Source organism: Prenolepis imparis, unplaced genomic scaffold (assembly GCF_030444845.1).
Source record: "Prenolepis imparis isolate NDT839.2.m4 unplaced genomic scaffold, iyPreImpa1.0 SCAF_2, whole genome shotgun sequence".
Taxonomy (NCBI): domain Eukaryota; kingdom Metazoa; phylum Arthropoda; class Insecta; order Hymenoptera; family Formicidae; genus Prenolepis; species Prenolepis imparis.
In genome coordinates, this window is record NW_028141160.1 from 13289825 (window position 1) to 13305167 (window position 15343).

The following is a 15343-nucleotide window of genomic DNA, read 5'->3' on the forward strand; positions in this document are numbered from 1 at the left end:
TCGGAATCTCAGTTGCGCAAGTTGCGGGGCGCATTAAGAGTCGTTGCGTAATACGGATACGTTGATGTAGTGCGCTTCGTGCGTCGTAAGACTGCTGGAATTACGTTTGGATCTCGGGCGCGCTGCGAAAGCTCGGTGAGACGTAAAGTTACACCCGCCCGAGCACTTGCAATCGTCGGATAGAAAGCTTTGATCCCGAATAAAGTGCCGGCGGGTGAGATAGAGAGGAAGTCGCGCGCGGAGATAGAGAAAGGACGGTGGCTTCTTTCTCTCTAGAGTAAGGAAGTCGATACGAGCCGTCTCGACGCCGACGGCGGGCGTCGTAGAGTCGACCAGATTCCTCTCTCCTCTCTCTGTGTGTTTGTCGCCGCCGTTATTTGCCGAGGTATTCGATGAACGACGAATGATGGAGCGATTTGAGCCGCGATCCTCGAAAACTGCGCGAAGCTTGAATCGATAGCGTGTAGGATGGAACACAATGCGTCTTTTGATACTTTCGAATGCGAAATTTCGAATTGGAATTTAGCGGAATTCCGATTACGCGCAATTCCTGCAGGTACACTGCATTCCTGGTGCAATATCGCGCGTTTAAAAATGCATTAGAGAATGATTCGAGAGAGAGAGCTCTCGAAAAGTTAATTTACAATTGCGACGACGATATCGATTCATTCGTTTTCCAATATCGGCAGCATAAAAAAAAAGAGAAAAAAAAGAACGAAGGAAAATAACTTTACATCTGTCGTCCTAATTAAAATGTCATTCAATCCCCGAGTCTTTTTCTCTCGCTCTTGTAGAATTAACGGAATTAATTATCACATTAAAAGATATCGAGAGACGTTTACAGCGAGTTAGTTTACATGTTCGCATCTCACGTTTCGTGATTTTTACTGCAACGTAAAAATAAAATAAAATAAAATAAAACCGCGTCAAAACAAGCGTTTAATTCTACCGTGTAATGGAATCTTTGATTCAAGGTTGGTTGACGAGAGTGTCGGGAATGTTTAACCGCAGCAACCGAGACCGTGGCTAATGAAAGCGACGTTTGATCATCGACCACGAAGTAATCGACTTACCGTGACTGACTCCGTCTCTCCCTACGGCTCCTCCTTCCGCGATGTTCCTGTGTAGTATCGAAGCTCCTGCGCCTCCCCTATTTCTCCGATCTCGTGTTAATTAACGAAACACTCGGCGCACGATGACTACTCTCCGAGATCAACGTACTCCAATTTCTCCAATTTATATTTCGACAGTCTCTCGACGTGCGATCGACGGGAACCTTTTCGCTCCGATGCGCTTCCCCGTAATCGAATTTTCGTACACCTCGTAACCGAAGAAAACACGACCACGGGCTTTCCGACATTTTTCTTGTTTTTCTACTTGAGTCTTTCAACGAATCCGTTTTAACGTGCAAGGAATATGAGGAAATAATAAACCGAAATCAAGTCGTAGACTTCTCTTCCCGCGTTAAGAGAAGTCGCATTACACGTGATCTTCTTAACTTACTGCGGATGTAAAGTAGTCCTTGGTATTTTTCTTTCTAAAGTTTCCGTCGAGGATATATATCTTCTCTGTCGACTTTGGTCTAACAATTCGAACGAAAAAACGCGAGAAACGACTAAGATTATTCGCGTTTGTCACGACTCTCTTTCTCGAGTCTCCATCTCGCGCATGATCTTCCGAACGAATTCACGAAGAGTTCTCGCTCTCTCTCTCTCTCTCTCTCTCTCTCTCTCTCTCTCTCTCTTTCTCTCTCTCCGAGTCGCGAGTCCAAGAATCGTGACTTGTTACTTCATACCCCGGCGAAGCACGGGGGTCGAAGTCCCGCGTCAGACTGCAGGGTGTCACCCTTGTTCGTATCCTCGAACCTCCGCGATTTCCACCCTACCGCCGTCATTTCGCGAGCTGTACGCATGCTCGCAGGAAATCCACCCTCGCCGTATCTCTCGGCGTTGCCTTCGTATATACAGTATGTACGTATGTATGTGTGCGTATGCTTATATATACGTGCCTTCACTCGAAAATTGTGGAAGCGTGCACGGTTGGGCGGTGGGCGGATGGCTGGATGGGTGGGTGGCTGTGTACGTGTGTGTCCACACGTGAAGGCGATTGGCGACGAGAGTTTATACGTGCACAGGTATGCGCGCGTGTGCGTACGACGAGGGTACGGATGCGCTCCGGAGGTAAACACGCGTGCGATAAATCGCCGCTCGAGGATGCGTGAGCGCCGTCGCCGTCGTCGTCGGCGGGTCGACGACGGAAATAAAAATCGAGTGGACCAAGGAGAGTTTATGGGTTTACCGCGAATACTTTCGAACGCTGCTGTGGGAAAAGAGGGCGAGTGTAACTTTGACGATGCTTAAGGGAGTTGCAATTTCGGTTCGCGCATCCTCATTATTTACGAAGCGGTTCTCGCCCAATCATAAATCTGCCTACCATCTTTGATGGAGGTAATCGCTCTGTATCGCGCGTCGAAACTTCACGCCTCGTGTATATCTGGAACTCTAGACTTTAATTTATTAAGCAAAGTTGACGCCCAGTTCACGTAAGCTAAACGCTAAGCTTATTTACTTAATGATTAAGTTGAGTTGACTTGACACGTTACTCTTGACGGCAGACGCGACGGCAAGCTTCACCTTTATAACATTTAAAGTCATCTGCCTCATAATTATTTACGCTGCCTTAGATCCATAGTTTAAATTAGATTTCTTCTTAAGTAAACCGTAATATCTGTTTCCCTTGAATTGACGTTTTCACGCGGGCATAGTACAATAAAAATTTATAATGTATAGAAATTAGCGAGAGATTAATTGTGTGACGCTTTTCATCACCATCAATATTGTTGTTACGTTATTACATGGATGATTATTATAATTGTTCATATAATTATTATATTCATATATATAATATATAATTATTAGAATAGCGATCGACGGTTTGCTAGAAAAATCTGTCTAGGTTGTACCGCTCTAGTTCTGTCGTATATCTGGTTTCAGCTTTCCGCTTGTTTGATTGCCATTTCCATCGGGACTTTAATAGAAATAGCCAGCGATTCACAAAGCTCGAAAAAAATGAGCAAGGAGGCGTAATTCCGCCCTCGCAAGCCGGCACGCTTCAGCGTCGAAAACGAAATTAATAAAGCGCAGCTGGTGCAACAAATTTCGATAAATCCGCGAGCGGTGATGCGATAATTTCGAAGCTATGCAGTTCGCTCGATCGGCTAGCGTATAACATGATCCACAAGTAATTTGACTGACATATATTACATTTACTTATACATATAACATTCGCCTAGTAATACGATATTGATTTAAGGGCGCATCGCAGCGACACACAAATATCAGCGTCATGGATAAGAACCCGGTATATCCGGCTCTCTCACTTAAGCACGATTTCGAAAGTAATTTTCCTTTCAGAGCGCCGCTGAACGTAAGCAAGACGAACTCATCTTAGTAAATTTACGAAGAGAGAGAAAGAGCACAGTCCCTTTTCTCTCTCTCTTCCGCGGAAAATTGCGCAACCGTGAACGAGAGCTTAATATAATTGTTTGCGATTCAAGTCGTCGCGGGGTGTGATAAAAGTCCTTGTCCTAAATAAAGGAATCAACGACGACGGTGCTTTACTCTTTCTTCCCTCTCTTTTTACCCCCCGCACGTTCTTCCATTGCGAGCGGCTCTCTTGGAGGATCTCGTTTTCTAGCTTGTAATAGTTAGCTTGATGGTGAAACTTTCGCGGCACCTCGGCGGAACGGGCGAGGTTTAAACTGCATTAACTACGGTCTTGATAATAAAACTTTTCGAAACGTTTGACGGATGAAGCCGAGCAAACGATCTGGCTTTCTGCATTTTCGATTCCCCGTTCGGTAATTAATTGAGGGGCGCGGCAGGGATCCCCGCTGAACTTTACGTAGAGTGTTTTACGTTCAACCCTCTCCCAGCTCTCTCAGCGTTTCGCAACTCGTGCACGTTTCCGCGTCGTGCACAGTGACATATCATTAAAAACTTGAAGATGAAAAAAAATAGAGGTTATACGAGATACTTTTTAACTTAACGAGCTTCGAGATAGTCATAAAAATTAAATCTATGTGAATAAAGAATTATATCTGTAGGGTAGTTGTAAATTAATCGACCAAACTAGCCAATAAATTTTGTTTATTTAATACAAGACGTTTCGACCATATGGTTGTGGTCCTTTTCAAGTATGAAGTTCTTGTTGAAAAACACTTTACATATTTTAGTTACGAGCTAATTAATATCTTGTCAAATTTTTTAATAAAAGAGAGAAAACTGACAAAGTCTTATACTGATACAATGTTTCTCTCTTTTATTAAAAAATTTGACAAGATGTTAATTAACAGGTGTATGACAAGGTGTTTTTCAACAAGAACTTCATACTTGAAAAGGACCACAACCATATGGTCGAAACGTCTTGTATTAAATAAACAAAATTTATTGGCTAGTTTGGTCGATTAATTTACAACTACCCTGTTGATTAATGTACTAGCGATATAAAAATAAATCATCAAAAAATTATATCTGTATAAACACAGTTTATATAATAAATAATGAAATAACACAAATTATACATTAAAGGAAGCATTAATGTCGCGATACATCATTGTTGCTATGACGAGAAAGCTGATTCGAAATTTAATAATAAGAAAAAGAAAAGCGTAAAAGAGAGAGAGAGAGAGAGAGAGAAAGAGAACAGTAGCGTGAAGAAAGTTTTAGGAAAGTTTCAATGACTTTAGACGTGAAATTCTTTTCTTTCAAATAGATTTAAAGATTTTTTTTATTGAAATATGATGCAATTTTACTTTATTCTTTCAGCGGCAATCTTTGTAAAATATTTGCCATATATAAATATTATTTTATATATATATTTTATAAATATTAGTGTATTTCTATAATTTTTTAAGATACATATTTGCAGATACATATTTGAATTAGCCATGATCATTTCAAATAGATATTTCAAACAGTATTTCAAATAGTTTCAATTGAGATATTCAATCGTAACACGTGCCAGTCGATATATATGAATATCTTTCTATGTGAATAGAATTTAAATTGAAATTGCTTTTTGAAATCAATTTTAAACTTTATAAAATTTTATATAATTTTTGTATAATTGTTTAAATAAATATATCTCTATGTAATATATTTTTTTATAATGTAACTGTTAAAATAACCAACGTTGCGCGTTTAAGTTTAGAAAATAGGTTGTTTGGATAAGAGTTAGGATGGTGGTGCGACGATAAATATGTGTCACGATATATATGTATATATACACACCATGAGCGCACCTCGTAAAACATCATACACCGGCGAACGGGAGAGATGGCAGAGAAGGAAGATGAATTATATCCGGTACGTCCCGTCGCAATTCTAAACGGAATTAACGATTGTGTTTTTAGCGTCTTCGGCCGTAATTAATCGAGGGATAAGTTGCCTCGAGTTTTCACTTTCGAATGGCATCGCGATAACGCATTCGCGCGACGATTCTATTTTTCTTTCCTTCCCTCTCTCTCTCTCGCTCTTTCAACACGCTCTACCTCTTTCTCTCTCAAAATATTCCCCCGCAATTCTAATACGGATAAACGATTTTTTCGGACATATCCGCGTTGTTATATGCCGGCGTTAATTGAAGAGCACACAGAGAGAGTGCGTTACCTCAAATCCCGCTTTTCACGATGAAAATGAAAACTAATATCGCTGTGCTTCTCTCCACTTTTTTTTTTTTTACCTTCGATATCGCGCAGATCTAGCGCGTGCGTATATGTAAATTACGGCCGAGTTGGACGATACTTTGGCGCGAATAGTAAATTTTGCATTCAATTGCAGTGGCGAACATTAATCTCGTCCGGTCTAAACGTAATGTATCGTTTCTCCCACGTGTATAATATGTCGCGATACACCGAATACGCGCGCATTCTATTTCTTTTTGATACGTGATATCGGCATGCAAATGTCAATATGGTAATTGGATTTATAAAAAAGAATGGCGGCGTATAATCGCGCTGAATTTTTTTACACGATCTCTTTATGCTAAACTAAACGTTAAAGTCCCTTTTTTCGTCGGAGTTACGTCGTTTTAAAATTTAAAGGGCTCGCGTTTACAATGGCGATCCGGAGAAAGAACATAGTTGCATAAATTGTAACCTAGTCCGTATAACGCGACAGGTTCTGGTTGCGTAACCATTTAATACGTAGTCGTCAACCGCAGCATGCCAGCGGATTACAAAATTTTAATTTTGCATCGCGTTCGCGATGCGACTTCCTCGAGCGTGACTCGAGATGGGGTGATTAATTGTGCTGCTGTACCTACATTTTAGAGTGTGTGTGCGCGAAATGTTGCGACATGCACATTGCGCAAATATTCCGGCACAAGTCCAGATATGTTTTTGCGGGATAGAACTTTAAATCGATCATCCGCAACTATATATCCGCTATTTGCCTATCATAAATGTCAAATACGTTACTTTTCGTCTAGAGAGAGGGAATGGAAAATATAACGTTCGCGCTGTAGTGTCTATAAAATATCGCGGTACGCTCTTCTATTAATCTTGTATACGAATTCTAAAAATTATACGAATACACAAATGGATAAATCATATTTTTTTCGTTCCCTTTCTCTCTCTTTTTCGACATCGAAAAAAAATGATCAGTTGTATAGACTTTTTGATATAGACTATAAAAGATAATATCCGCGTTGTGCTGACTTAATCAATGACTTTTCGGGCATGCACCGTTTGCACGTGCACGAATATCGGGCGAAACGAGCCTGTTATCCATGCGGTATGTTAACGATCCTTCGGACACAGTACCTAAATGGTGAAACGGTCAGAATAAATTGATCGTCTACATTTCATTTCACCATCGTTTATTATGGCACAATTAACGAGGCCGATGTCGAATTAATGGAAGAGCTTCTCCCGTCCTCTGCGGACCTTTCTAACGATCATAATGTAACCGATATGTCACCAGTCCGTGTACGTAGCAAACAGGTTTAGGAATATATCGACGACACAGCGACGAAACGACCGAGTTACGCTTTAATGATTGCCCCGCCATTATAATTGTTGACCGATCATCGTGCTGTGTTTGCACGATCCGTCATTATCCGCGTGTTATCGGATTATTTTTAATCATACATTTTAATCGTTTCAAACCGGATTTTGCATCGCCTGTCCTTCTCTTTCTCTCTCTCTTTTTTTCTCCCTCTGCGCGAAGATAGCGATGAGGATGAAACGATAATATGGTATTAAATAGTATTATATATTCGATGTCGGAGAAATAAATTCTCTCATTATAAAAGATTTCTAGTTCTTTTTCCGATCCATTTTTTTGCGATTTATTGGAACGACTACTCGGTCACTTCGTTTTCACGAACCATTGGGAAAAGTGCCCGCAGATTTTTCACGCGTCGATTGTTTCAAAGGATTATCCACGGGATATAAAAGTGTAGCGCGCACTGGATAGGAACGAAAATGCCGCGGCGATCAAGGGTATTCTCGATCGAGATTTTAATATGTTCCCATCAAAAATCTATTTCGAAAACCGGCGACATCTCATCGTTTTCGGTGCTTCAATATTACGCATTCGGTAATTATCGACCGGCACGCGCAATGTTTTTTTTTCCTCGCAAACCAAGAGCAATTTTTGTTGAAAACAAAATCGTGAAAATATGTAAATGCATTCTTGACAACAAACTCGATCAACTTTGCTATTTCGTTCAGATTTATTTTGATCTATCTATTTTCTATTTTGTTTGTTTGACAGCGTCAAGATGCAATATTTTATTGTTCCTTCGCGTTCTCTAATTTTTAGAGACTTTATATTGTTTTAAATTATTGATTAACAATTTAAATCAAAGCGAAGGCATTTGTTTCATTTTATAACTTATCATTACAAGAATACAGTTTTATTACAATTTTATATTATAGTGAGACAAAAGAAGTTGTTTCCAAAGACATCGATATGATAGCGTTTGCATCGAATAATATAGTGGCCTACGTGCGCTCAGCGGAATCTCTCTAGCTGTGCAGATAGATTTAGTGTCTGACTGCAAACTGTAAACGAATAGCGCAGCTAGGGAACGGATAGTATAGGAAGGAGCCTAAGTTTGAGTATAAATTCTCCGGCACATAGAAAGTGTACCTTCAGTTTCGTGGCACGAGAGTAGCGCTTTCGTTCCGCAAACAGTTTGATTGTGCGGTTACGTAGCCTGGCTATCGTATTACTTTATCCTTGCCTTTAATGCCCGCCTCATCTTCGCAGCGTGTCTCTTTTTCAAGGGAAAATAAATTTATCGCGCCTCACATAACACACCCTTCTATTATGTATATGATAGGAATTTTATTTCCTGATTAATCACATGCAAAAGTCATGTATTCCATGAAAAATTGTTTTTATAAATATTTTTCGGGTTTCAAAACATTCGATTAATGCTTCTTACAGTTATTGATCAATTATTTCAAAAATATAATAATCTAATAAAGAGAGAACACTTTTAAAAATATTTATGCTGTCGAAGTTTTGAGAAATATTTAAAAAATACTTCTTTATATTTTATTTGCATAGAAATATCAAGATATTAATCCTTTAATTTCTAATAATTTTCAATCTAATATATCTTATAAAAATATCTTTTATTTATTTTTGTTTAATTAATATATATATATATTTAATTTTTGTCTAACTAAAGAATTATTCGTCAGCGACAAATCATCAAAGTATTGAAATAAACGCGTACCTCTTTCCGCAAGGAATATCATTTCCCGAACAAGATATACATTATTCAATTTATATCAAAGCAAGTTTATCAGGACAAGTTTATTTAGGACAATCACGTCAAGTCTGTCGTGTTTTTTTCGCGAATTAAATGTTATAGTTTCTGAGAACAGGCGACACTGCTAGCGAGTTTGAGAATGATATATATCAATTCCCGGAGATCAACCCGAACGATATCCTTCCGCTTGCATTTCTCTCCTCTCCCCACAAGGCTCAGAAAGACGGTCAACCTTCGGGGTCGATCTTCCGGGCACGTTTCTGCAAAATATGGCTCCTTTAAACGCGCTGTCGCGGTAACGTAAGGCTGGGAGAACGACGCTTTTCAGAATCTTGGACCGAGAAATAAATCACGCTTCAGCTCCGAACACGGACGTGCCCTAATTCCGAACAGATGTTCCGGAAGCTGGATAAAGTAATCTCATATCTCCTTCACGAGTTATCCAGATTCAAGTCTTACGAGATGAATAGCTTTTTTTTTGCGTCGCCGAGAGTTTTCAAGATTAATATACGAAGTTTACAAACAAACGCACTCAGATTATCCAATCTGGTCAAATTGCCTACAATCTTTGCTCGTGTTTTTAATCCGCACGCGTAGTAATACCCAGAGTGAGTGTTAATGAGACCAATTTCACGAGATTGTCAGATTAACACGTGCGCGCGTGGAATCCTCCGTACCTTAATATCCCTGCCGTAGAATGCGGGACTACGCGTAATATCAATAAACCATCAGCAAGAACAATGCATGAATAGCTTACCATCTACCTCTCTAAACCAGCTTAAGATACGTGAGCGCGGGGGAGCGCGAATATATTCGGCTATCACGAACTGCAGGAGTTATACTACGATGGCCATGGTATTACGGGGGGCAAATGAAGTTACGAGAGGTTGCGGTTTGCTTGGGAAGGCCCATGTACCGTTCGCTATAACGACGAATACCTCCGCGTCGTTTACCCGCTCATATTCGCATTAAGCCCATCCCGAATGCGACGAAAACCGCTTTGCCGAAAGTGGAATCTGGCTACTTGGCCGATAATATTCGAGTTGACATCATTCACTATTGATCAATTATCCGAATGTCATTAATATCTCTGTCGAAAACAATCGATGCTCAAAAAGATTGATTTTTCTTCGAATAATAAATCCGTGAGCGTCGAGGTCGAGATATAATCTGTGTTACAGGTTGTTGAAAAATCGACATCTTTTCGCGATCTTCTAAACTTCAAGAATGAACACGGAGAGCCAAACTTTTATTTCCTATTTAAACTCAACAAGTAGACTCTTTGTTTTAACAGAATTTTATTTCCGAGAGCTTTTACTTATATACTATTAAGTCGTACTATTTAACGTTGAGAATTAAAAAGTTGCAACAAAATGATTTCTTTTGACACTCTTTTATAAAGATCTTTATTTCAAATTTAAAGTGAAGAATCCGCTTTCGATATTTAATATATAATAAAAAAGTATAAATACAAGCGTTCTCCAATGACTCGCTTTCTATCGCGCGCTTTTTAACGATTAGATGCTCCATATTTGATAATTTCGCACTTGCGTTTATCTCTCGAAAGTTTTATCGGGCTGTGCTCGGAAATAAGCGGAAATCTTCTCAACTGCGGCGAACAAAGACGCTTCGGCGACAATTTTCCGCCCTATTAGACGCACTTAAGACGCCGGCACTACTGTTAGGCGGTTTACAAGCACAAGTGTCTTTTTCGGGGCAAAGACACTTTCCGCGCCGGTACAAGTCGTGATATGCAAAGGAGGACAACGGGAATTACCGTTGTCTGCGTTTTCCAAAACGCGGAGGGTTTCGCGATATGCAGATCTCGAGAGGAGCTTCGCGGTCGTGCTTCATCCCCTCGTGTTAACCCTCATCTAACTACGACCCGCCGCTATCATGGCTCGTCTAGCCATTAGGCCCGCACGTAGCCATCGCGTCAAAGTGGTGCGCGACGCGACGTGGTTGGCGTCCCTTGCCAAACGATAACTGCGCGATTTCCCCTCCGCTCTCTCTCCTTCTCGCGAGTCATTCCCGGACTGACGCTAAAGTAGTCTACGTAAAAGGGACGGAGAGACGCATAATGAGGAAGAATGTACGACAAAGAGGAAAGTGTCATTTGTAGAGATTTGTTCGAAACTACGCTCGCTTTCATCACTTGAAAATCCTGTTTAATTTGCGCGGAAGCGAAATTAGCGCATTGCATAACGAACAGATCTACCAGATTTTCGACGAAATCGCTATTGTCGATCATTTAGCAGAAGAGAAATATATGACGGAGCTTGTTGAAAAATCACGAAAGCGGATTATTTTATACTTCTCGATTGTTTCAATTAAAAAATATTTTCGAAAAATACTTTTATGATAGCATCGTTATCAGAATAACAAGTGGAATCATGGAATTATAAATATCTGATCGGGATAGCTGACAATATTTCCAGTAGAAAAAATAAAAATAAAAGAAAACAAAGAGACATATAATATATAATACCAGAATAAAATTCAATAAAAATAAACGCTTTGAGTAAATCAAAGTAAAATCAAAGTTATTATCATTTCCCGCGTCGGGATAAGTCAGATTTAATGGCAGAAACACTGCAGAACACTAGCGGATCCTGACGTCGATAATGGGGGGGGGGAGGGGTGCAAAATTATTTTATTTAATATTTTTGGTTTCATGATTAGCTTTTATTCCAGGATCAACGACGTCGATAGCTCTTTAATGTTTGTTTTTCTTTATTTATATTTTTTAAACAAATTCAGCAAAACTGTTTCTTTTCATTTGCAAGGGGGGTTACCCCCCCCCCCCCCACAGGATCCGCCAGTGTATATATATATATATATATATATATATATATATTATATAGATCTAAAGAATTTCGCCTAATTATTTTCGTACAACGAAATTATCTCATCATTTCGTCCTATGTCTGACTTAATCTAAACTTAACTCCTTGAATGCGTAATGAGTATAATTTCCAGTGTATCTTATACTTTTATATATATATATATACATATATATATGTAATATTATATAGATATAATATATACCTATTACATATATATTATATAGATATAAAAAATTTTACCTAATTATTTTCGTGCAATGAAATTATCTCATCATTTCGTCCTATGTCTGACTTAATCTATACTTAACTCCTTGAATGCGTAATGAGTATAATTTCCAGTGTATCTTATACTTATATATATACACTAGCGGATCCTGATGTCGTTAGCTCTTTAATGTTTTTCTTTATTTATATTTTTTTAACAAATTCAGCAAAACAGTTTCTTTTAATTTGCAAGGGGGGGTTTACCCCCCCCCCCCAGGATCCGCCAGTGTATATATATATACATATATATATATATATTATATTATATAGATATAAAGAATTTCTCGCCTAATTATTATCATGCAACGAAATTATCTCATCAATTCGTCCTATGTCTGACTTAATCTACACTTAACTCCTTGAATGCGTAATGAGTATAATTTACAATGTATCTTATATATACATATTGTATATATTATATAGATCTAAAGAATTTCGCCTAATTATTTTCGTACAACGAAATTATCTCATCATTTCGTCCTATGTCTGACTTAATCTAAACTTAACTCCTTGAATGCGTAATGAGTATAATTTCCAGTGTATCTTATACTTTTATATATATATATATATATATGTGTGTGTGTAATATTATATAGATATAATATATACCTATTACATATATATTATATAGATATAAAAAATTTTACCTAATTATTTTCGTGCAATGAAATTATCTCATCATTTCGTCCTATGTCTGACTTAATCTATACTTAACTCCTTGAATGCGTAATGAGTATAATTTCCAGTGTATCTTATACTTATATATATACACTAGCGGATCCTGATGTCGTTAGCTCTTTAATGTTTTTCTTTATTTATATTTTTTTAACAAATTCAGCAAAACAGTTTCTTTTAATTTGCAAGGGGGGGTTTACCCCCCCCCCCCCAGGATCTGCCAGTGTATATATATATACATATATATATATATATTATATTATATAGATATAAAGAATTTCTCGCCTAATTATTATCATGCAACGAAATTATCTCATCAATTCGTCCTATGTCTGACTTAATCTACACTTAACTCCTTGAATGCGTAATGAGTATAATTTACAATGTATCTTATATATACATATTGTATATATTATATAGATCTAAAGAATTTCGCCTAATTATTTTCGTACAACGAAATTATCTCATCATTTCGTCCTATGTCTGACTTAATCTAAACTTAACTCCTTGAATGCGTAATGAGTATAATTTCCAGTGTATCTTATACTTTTATATATATATATATATATATATATATATATATGTGTGTGTGTAATATTATATAGATATAATATATACCTATTATATATATATTATATAGATATAAAAAATTTTACCTAATTATTTTCCTGCAATGAAATTATCTCATCATTTCGTCCTATGTCTGACTTAATCTATACTTAACTCCTTGAATGCGTAATGAGTATAATTTCCAGTGTATCTTATACTTATATATATACACTAGCGGATCCTGATGTCGATAGCTCTTTAATGTTTGTTTTTCTTTATTTATATTTTTTAAACAAATTCAGCAAAACTGTTTCTTTTAATTTGCAAGGGGGGGTTAACACTCCCCCCCCCCCCCAGGATCCGCCAGTGCGGCAGAGTATAGATTATTAACACGCCACAGCCTTGATGTAACTCACCACAGAATTATTATACGCACAACATCTCATAATTAGCCCGGTAAGGCCTACTTAGGCGGAGACCCCGATAAAATTTCCAATCTGTATCACCCTTTTCGTCCGTGAAAACGATCCCGTATGACAAACAACCATAAGTATCGCCGGGGAAGCTCGGTCGCGGTTCGCGCACCTTCCCGCGGGAACGGAGCCAGAAATATTATTGTAGAACGTGTATAGCCGACGGTACAACATTCACCGTAGGATGAACCGTCTCGTAACGCATCCTGTGCAACATGGTGAAACGACCGCGGTAAACGAGACACAGGGAGCGGCGACGGCATCTTCGTGTCTTCGAGTTGCAGCTTCTCTAGTCCGTGCTGCACGAACGGTGTTCTCGCAGTTACGCGGGATGATTGTTATAACTGCACTTTGCAGATTAGCAGAAACTACAATCGGACAAAGTTAGACAACCGCCCTCTCATTCAGACGAGAATGGTGGAGGAAATGCAAAAAGACGATATTTTTTTTCACAAAGCATTTCGTATCATTATATAAAAGCGCGATGTCTTCGTATTAGGCCACAGAATATATCGTGAACATTTATATACATATCGTTGGCATTTATATACATTTATGTCAATATAAAATATTTTTTTGTAAAATTAATTTACAAAATTTTTTTAACAAATAAATTAGTCATGTGTTGTATTTATTCTTATATGATAATTTATGTTATGAATTAATTAACGGTGATTACTAGATTATTACTAATTATTAAATATTTTTTATTTTTTTCAGAACTTGAAAAAAAGATTGACGGAAAGCAAGAAGGAAAGGGAAAAGAGGATGATGCAGTTGCGTCACGGAGGGGAAACGCGAGTGAGTACTGCACAAGCTTATCCTAATTGCCAGTAATAAAAGCTTTTTATCGGGCACAGTTATGCTTTCGTTCGCTTCGGTGGCCACTATTATCTCTCGCCTTGCCGCCGGCGAAAAAATAATATCTAACCAGTATGCGGGGACAGACGGACTTTGCGGATGGCGTCTATTGCCGCGCGAGGGGCGAATTTGCTCGTGAGAAATTATGTCTCGGCCGCCAGTTCTTGCGGAGGTTATCCGAAAAAAGCGCGCCAGAGAGTAAAATTTTATGCATGAATAAAAATTGCTAACTGCACTTCTCTACGTCGATTTGTTCTGATTTATCAACAAGCTGGCCCGAAGCCAGCGCGCGAAACACTGAATATAAAAAGATGATATTTATTGCTATCTGTCGCCGAGTTAACGGAATAATAATGTTGAATGACGAAACGCGCGAACATCATATTCCGTAATATATTTTACTTTCTCAGTCATGTTATACGTCTAACGCAACGACGATGTGTTATTGCTAATAGAAAATTACTGTACGCGAAATTGATAAATTTTAGAACAGAATTCAAGATAACAAATGCTACAGTGTTATCGAGATTTATTCGTTAATTTGCATTGTTCCCAAAGTGTTGCCAAAAGAGAGAGAGAAGTGGGTCGCGTGACGAAATATAATTGTTGGCGTTATCGAGTGCTTTTCGCGCTCGTTTTCAGAATAAACAGATGGGGAGAATCGGTCGAAGTTAGTTTCAACTGATGTTGTGCGTCCAACACAATAGACCTTTTGCCGGCTTGTTTATTAAGGCCGTTTCGCTTTTAATAAGCTGGAACCGGCCGCCTTCGGTGGACGCGCAGGAAGATCCCTGACGCTCGTTAAAGTCGCGGTTTCACGCTGACCAACTTTTATTAGATTCAACGGCGTGTCCGCCGGCTGTGTGTTGTTAAAGCCCGCTAAGTTAT

General features: G+C 38.5%; 1 protein-coding gene across 1 annotated transcript in view; it reads left to right on the forward strand.

The window, feature by feature from the left end:
• Phyhd1 (Phytanoyl-CoA dioxygenase domain containing 1) overlaps window positions 1-15343 on the forward strand; it is a 184068-nt gene that overhangs the window by 25253 nt on the left and 143472 nt on the right. The window contains exon 2 of the mRNA XM_083032136.1: window positions 14315-14395. Within this exon, the coding sequence (XP_082888262.1) occupies window positions 14315-14395 (81 nt within the window). The remainder of the gene's footprint in view (window positions 1-14314; window positions 14396-15343) is intronic.